Source organism: Acipenser ruthenus, chromosome 23 (assembly GCF_902713425.1).
Source record: "Acipenser ruthenus chromosome 23, fAciRut3.2 maternal haplotype, whole genome shotgun sequence".
NCBI lineage: Eukaryota > Metazoa > Chordata > Actinopteri > Acipenseriformes > Acipenseridae > Acipenser > Acipenser ruthenus.
The window spans coordinates 24,166,803-24,174,097 of NC_081211.1; the positions used below are offsets into that span (position 1 = coordinate 24,166,803).

Genomic DNA, 7,295 nt, shown 5'->3' on the forward strand with positions numbered 1-7,295 from the left:
AAGGGCCCTGTCAAAGAGCAAGCCACTTCCTAAATCAAGGCAGAGCTACATTTGTGCTGAAGTGAAGCAGAGTCACAAAGAGAGAGACTCGCAGAATGAAGTGCAATGCTGGATGTTAGGGAAACTGATTCAGAATATTTATGTGTTAAGGGACCAAAGGAATAATACACACATTTGAAGACAAGAAAAACAGATCTCCTTGGGAAAGGAGGTCTGAATACTTTTGCAAAGGTTCCTTGTTATTATTTTCCTAGGATCATGGGAAGTACCTTTACACCTGTGCCATCAAACTATTCAAATGGGTCTCATTATGAATACACGGAGCCACAGATGGTCATATTGGGCATCGTTATGTCTGTGTTAGTGCTTGCCATAGTGTTTGGCAACTTGCTTGTGATCAGTGCGATTGCAAAGTTCCAGAGACTTCAGACTGTCACAAACTGCTTCATAACTTCTTTGACTTGTGCGGACCTTGTGATGGGACTCATTGTGGTCCCATTTGGGGCTTGCTCTATCTTGCTGAAAGACTGGAAATTTGGGAAATTCTGGTGCAGGTTCTGGACTGCTACAGATGTCCTCTGTGTGACTGCTAGCATAGAGACTCTGTGTGTGATTGCCCTGGATCGATATCTAGCTATCACATCACCATTCAGGTACCAGTCCCTGTTAACCAAATGCAAAGCCAGGATTGTGGTTCTTATTGTTTGGGTGGTGGCAAGTTTAATTTCCTTTTTGCCGATCCACATGGATTGGTGGAAATCTAAGGATCCTGTGGCAGAAGACTGCCTGAAAAAAGAAGACTGCTGTGAGTTTTTCACAAACACTCCCTATGCCATCACCTCCTCCATCATCTCCTTCTACATACCTCTGGTGATCATGGTCTTCGTCTACTGCAGAGTGTTCCAAGTAGCCAAGAAGCAGCTGAAGAAAATCGACAAGTGCGAGGGGAGGTTTCTCGGCAAGAGCAACAACGAAGATGTCAAGAACAGCAAACCAGGTCAGAGGAGGACGTCCAAATTTTGCCTAAAAGAGCACAAAGCATTAAAAACGTTGGGAATAATCATGGGGACCTTCACATTGTGCTGGCTGCCCTACTTCGTACTCAATGTAGTTAACGCCAGTGTAAAACTGGACAATATTGAACTCCCTTTTAGGATCCTAAACTGGATAGGATATGCCAACTCTGCTTTCAACCCTCTTATTTACTGTAGGAGTCCAGAATTTAGGCACGCGTTCCAGGAGATCCTGTGTTTGAGAAGATCGCCTTTATACAAGATGGGACAAATCAATGGAGATCCTTACAGTGAACACAGCTGGCAAAATGACCAGCAAGCAAAAGTTAGTAAATTTCATTCTGAGAACTCGATTACTATAGATAGAACAGTGCTGAACTGTAACGGTATCAATCTAAACAGCGGCATTGACACAAATGGGAATTGCAACAGTGCTCTTGCAACAGTCATATAATGTGTTGACATACATGTAAGTGACTTTAAATGATCTGGTAAGCGTTGTTCTTTTTCTATTTTGCATAAATGCAGTGCTTCATTTTTTGTTTTTAGATGTTTTTCACAATGCCATCTTTAAAAGTCAGCAGTTTAGTGTGTGTTATGTGTTGTGTGTTCCATTTAAGGGTCCACTCAAAAATGCATGTTCTTTCTGCAAAGTAGGTACTGAAAATTCGCATTTCACCTACCTCATTGTCCTTATTGTTAGAATAAAGCATTTAAATATGATACATGTCTTGAAAATTGATTCTGTTACAGACCATTTCTTTCCCCCCAGCATTGAATAGTAATGCAGACCTAGGTTACAGTACCAGAAGTAGACTGCCTTAAATATGTAATCATCATTTATGATTGCTTCTTGGGAAACGGAAAAGCACACTGTATAAAGTTACATAAACAAATATATATAAAATGCTTTCAAATTATAAATAGAATTTGGTCTTTAAATCAAAAGAGTTTTGTCAGCATTTTGTATGGCATTAGTCACGTCCATATTTTTATATCTTTAAAAAAAAACTGTTTATTACATTCCAGTTTTTCTTTATGAAAATCTTAAGCAAGAAATGGACTTTCAGTGAACTGCTTGGCAGTCTGCTGCTGCCAAATGGGTAACCTTAAGCGTAGATTAAAAATAACAGGTGCAGATTGTAATTCTCCCTGTGGTGAAGTTGCATTTCTGACCACTTGAGATTTACATTGCCTTTTCATTTGCTGATAAACTTTTAAGGTTAAGGTTAATTTTGTTGATGATAACAATCTTTATTTTTTTGGACTTTATGATGTTTTTTATGATGCTAACTGCAAACAAAAAAAACACGATTTGCAGATCGACTGCCCTTAAATACACAAGCAGTCCCAAGAACACCTTGCATATTTATCCCAAACGTCTTAACGTCTCTGTTGACCATATGCTGTACAGTGTTTATTGTAGGTTTAGCTTATTATTCTCCAGATCTCAAATGAATCTTATAAAGATCAATAGCACATGGCACATCTCTGGGGAAATAGATGTCTGTCTTATTTTTGCATTTAAATATACTGGCATGTTAAGTGTTAAAACTTTGACTGGGATTTTTTACTTTAAAAGTTATTTGTCTGTAAGTGAGCCCTCTGCCAAAATAGATGCTTCTGTTTTAGTCAGATATCAGATATCAATTTCCAGAAAAAAAAGATTCCCCTTAAAAGAATGCAGAAGGTTTTGCCCAATTTATAGGCATTAAAAGGGATGTAAAATTGCACAGCAGGGTGTTAGCCACTTGCATCTATGAAAAGTTTATTTTAAAAGAGGAATCGATTTAGAAAATACAGCAGCATGCAGTGTAAAGTACATCGTTTCTGCTTTCACAGAAGCATGAACCAGGTTCTCCATTTGTAGTCTTGTGTTTTGTGCACATTGGTGATTAATGTTATTCGAAACCAAACTGTAGTGTTTGTGCTCCCCTTGTGCATATTAACAGCGATCAGCGACAGCGTGAATGTGACATTCCTTTCAAGCATAACCAGGGATCAGTGCCAAAAAATTTGAACTTGTAAATAAACCACACTTGCTTTTGTGTTCTTTATTTGAAGTTATTCAGATCCAGCCTAGCTGAGCTTTAAAAGACTGCACCCAGTTAATTTGTTCTGAGTGATCGTTTCACTCTAAAACTCCCCCCTTTGAAGTCAGAAGAAGTGCATATGGCATTGACTGAATTCCTAACCATAGTAGTAAAACAAAGTGAAAAAGCATATGGACTTGTCATAGCTAACGTCTCTAAAATATGTAGAGTGTATTGCATTTCCCCAAAGTCTAGCACACTGAAGCTAACGGAAAACTCACAGAAATGCATTAACCAGAAAACCATTAAATACGTTACAATACTGCTGAGAAAATATATAGCTGTTATGACTACAGTGCAAAACAATACCTAACTGAAACTTTGGCTTTAAGTTTAAAAACAAATTAACAATTATGTTGAAAATTTGAACAAATGTAAAATCCAGAATAACCTAATTTAATCCTTACTCTACAGATTTTTATTATTATTATTATGACTATCAGTTAAGTTATATTTTTTAAAATCTCAGTACTGTATCAATCAGTTAATGGTTTACATGTTTGGTGCATTAATGTGTGAAACTAAATATCATTCTTTACATTGCAATGCAGTTTTGCTTGAAATGCTGTGTAGCATTTGCACATGCTGGCCTCTACTGGCGGTTTTCATATGCACATTTTCTACAAACTCTTAGTGTTGTGGTTTGTAGCACTGTAGGAGAATATATTAATGTGTAATAAACTTGAGGTGAGCAAGCTGATTCATCAAGTCCTAAAACACAATATAATCCCCCAACACCCACCACTAAAGACGCACAGTTTTTTTTTTTGTTTTGTCATTATTATTCTTTATTTAACTAGACTACAGTACTGTATGTTTTAACTCAAAAGGCAGTCTTTAAATTCTAGTAATACAGGGAGTACTGCAAGTCAGACATCATAGGCAATATCATATATTATGTTCTCTGGTAATTCGGACGTCCACACACTGTTGACTGCACCACCCTGCTGACTGTTTCTCTTTGCTTAAAGGCATTTCACAGCTCAAAGAATTAGACAACCAATATTAACAATAATACCTCTGATGCCTGACCGATAGGACACCCAGTGTAATGCAAGACCGTTTCTGAGTGTGTGCTTACATTTGCAGGCTAATGCAGAATATGTTTAGTCTCAAGTGTGTCAATGTGTGTGGTGGGGGTTAGAAGACACATGTATTATGTATACAACATATACTATATGAGGTGCTGGCAATGTAAGATAACGCTAAGGGGTCTCATGGTCTGAAGACAAAGGTGGTGACAAGGACTCAGCTTGCTCACCTCTAGCAAGAATGGTCTCAGCTGCAGCCTGATTAGTTTAATTGTAAAATATGTTTATTATAATTATATGAAGCTCTTTTTGCACAAGGACATTTTTTTTTTTTAATAATGAATATGTGAAGTTCCATTGTACAGTATATTTATGTGGTGCAAATGCTGTCTGACATTTGTGTTTGAAAAATAAAGTGTTTTAACTTACATTCAGTGGGTCTTGGTTTTCATTCAGCTTCAAATGTGTATCACATTTAGGTACATAGTAAATGAAGGGAACATGCATTGCAAACTGTGTGGTTAGCCTGGCATCCTGAGAAGACGACTGCACATTGAAATTAGAATATAACCACAGAGGCATCACCTAGAATTTTTGCATTACGACGTAATTCTTTATTATATAAAGAAAGGAAAGTGGGCCATTTGGTTATGATAAGCATCCAGCGGTGCTGTACATTAAAACTGTGCATGCCATTAAACCTCTGAAACCAATCAAGCACAAGAACACTAAATCTCCTTTAGTGTAAAAACAACCAAAACGTCTTTGTCTGAGAGTATCTGCATTCAATTTCCTTGCTGGTTAATTGCAGAAAACCTCTCTTGCAAATGGGCTGTGCAATTAACAGGCACATGCTTTAGTTATACAGTCATATATTTCTTAGCTGATGTAACTTGTCAGATTTTCTCTAAGTGCAGATTCACACACGTGTGGATTCGTATGGATCATCGTATAATTAGGAAGGTGTTTTTGATGCTGAGTAGTTTTTTATATATATATATATATATATATATATATATATATATATATACATTACTACAAACATTTTCCATCTTACCTGAATATTCCAAATTGAAACAAGCAAAGAACCAAAAGATTATCAACAGAACAAAATCAGGCTTTTAATGTGGCCAGTGTTCATAAGGAAATATTGTACAACCTTAGCTAGTACTATTACTGTACAGTAAGATCAGACATTTTCAAATAAGAGTGTTTTAATCTGTGATAAGTGCTCACAAAGTCAAACATGCTGGCGTTTATAACCCCTGCCTTATGTTTTCAACCTCAAAATGTTGCTTCTCACAGGAAGTGATGGAAGTGTAACACAGTGTCACCGTTGGATTTTTATTTCCACTTTCACAATACTGTTTGCTATAGTTTAATTAGCATCATTTAGATTAGTATTCTTATTATTTATTATAATCATTTTTATTTTGTTTATTCACTATTGACATATTCAGAGGATGTCGTAGATATCTAGTGATTGACAGCTGTCCTTACAGGGTGGGAACAAGATGGCATTGGAAGTTTTGATTAATTCCATTTGTGGTGTATTTAAAAAAACAAGCTATGAGCTTAAAGGTCTTGGTTTAATAAAAGCAGGTTGAAATTGCAATGTTGCACGAATGATGATCTGTGTCAAAGTTGAACTATTCTGCTTTATATTTATTTGATACTACAAAACTGAAGTTCACATGTTACCTAATTAATAATTTCAATGTACCATCTTCTGTACAGTAGAGGGTTTGGTGGTGATTGGCTGGTCATGTAGCCAAAAAGCAACTAAACAGCACTATTCAGGTAAGTGGGGACTGGTGGTGCTGTGCTTGGCTGCCTCGGGCCATCCCGACTATATGCTCTTGTGTGTTCCCTCAGGACACCTGGACCAGAGCCATTGGAGTAATTCAAAGTCCAAAGTAATATATATTTGTGTAGAAGCACTGTGACAGGATGGACCGAGGTTTGAGACTCAGAGACAGTTTTAAGTTCAAAAATAAAGTTTTTAATAAACAAAAATACAAAATAAATAGGCACAAGGGCCAAACAAAAAGGTTTAAACATAAAATAAACACAAAGCAAAAAAGCAAAACTTACAAAAATAAAGGTTTCCAGGCTGGGCGTTGCCTTCACTGGAACAAAAAATCACAGCACCAACAAAACACACCTTCTCCTCTGGAACTCTCCTCTACAACTCTCCAACTCTCTCTCCAGCCAGGGCCTCTCCCCTGGCTTTTATTCCCTGTGGCTGGAGCCCAATGAATCAATAATTGCTAATTAGTCAATTAGGGCTCCAGCCACATTCTCACATGTTTTCCTGGCAGGGAGGAATTTTAACCCCCTCCCTGCCAGTCCCAACATTGATCATAAAGACGGGGCAGTACCCCGTCACAAGCACCTACAAAAATCCAGTGATTCTGTGTCAAGTTCATAAAACAGATAACTCTTTCTCTACTGTCACAAGGTACAGAAATCTGGGTTATTCATGCACATTTACAAACAAGTTTGTTTTTATCCTAGCATTTTATCAATCATTTGTGAAACAACAAAGTAAAGTTCAAAGGGGGACTAGTGTATATTTGCGAAATATAAATGGAAAAGCAGATAGCGACCCTTGTCCTGTTTGTTCTTTGTTCATGCCAGGGTCAGCCAGTCTACCTCAGGTCATTTCCCTCAAGGCTATACGGGAACAGAAAATGTTTGGTTCCATCTTGCATGATACCCAGGCTGTGACAAATGTGTTCCCAGCAGCTCGAACAAAAACAAAAAACAGAATTGGTAACATTTCCATTAAATGCCTTAGTTATAACCAGATTGCTACAGCAATATTGTTGATAACATCTGTTATAACATATTTATAGATACAGTACTGATTGCTGATCATAGCCACATTAGTTAATGTCACAAATACAAATGCCCCAGTGTTAACTGTATAACGAAATCCCAATATAACCCAACACGTTTGAAAAACTCAGTGTTCTCTGGGAATGTGTAACAATAACTGTGATACCACAATCACTAGATGGCTTCAGCGTGTCAAGGATGGACCACTTGTGTATAGTACATGGATTGCTCTGGGGCACTGTTACCTTTATAGTGCAATGCAAGTATTTTTTAACTGCTCTGAGACAACATGTTTACTGTAAGTCCATACATTCCTC

The 7,295-nt window shown here is 37.3% G+C and overlaps 1 protein-coding gene across 1 annotated transcript; it reads left to right on the forward strand.

Moving 5' to 3' along the window:
• The first annotated feature begins 44 nt into the window (after nt 1-44).
• LOC117964630 (beta-2 adrenergic receptor-like) lies at nt 45-4,567 on the forward strand. Its single transcript, XM_058996889.1, has one exon. It carries the CDS (start codon nt 259-261, stop codon nt 1,465-1,467), a length of 1,209 nt encoding a protein of 402 aa, XP_058852872.1. The 5' UTR covers nt 45-258; the 3' UTR covers nt 1,468-4,567.
• The last annotated feature ends 2,728 nt before the right edge of the window (nt 4,568-7,295 follow it).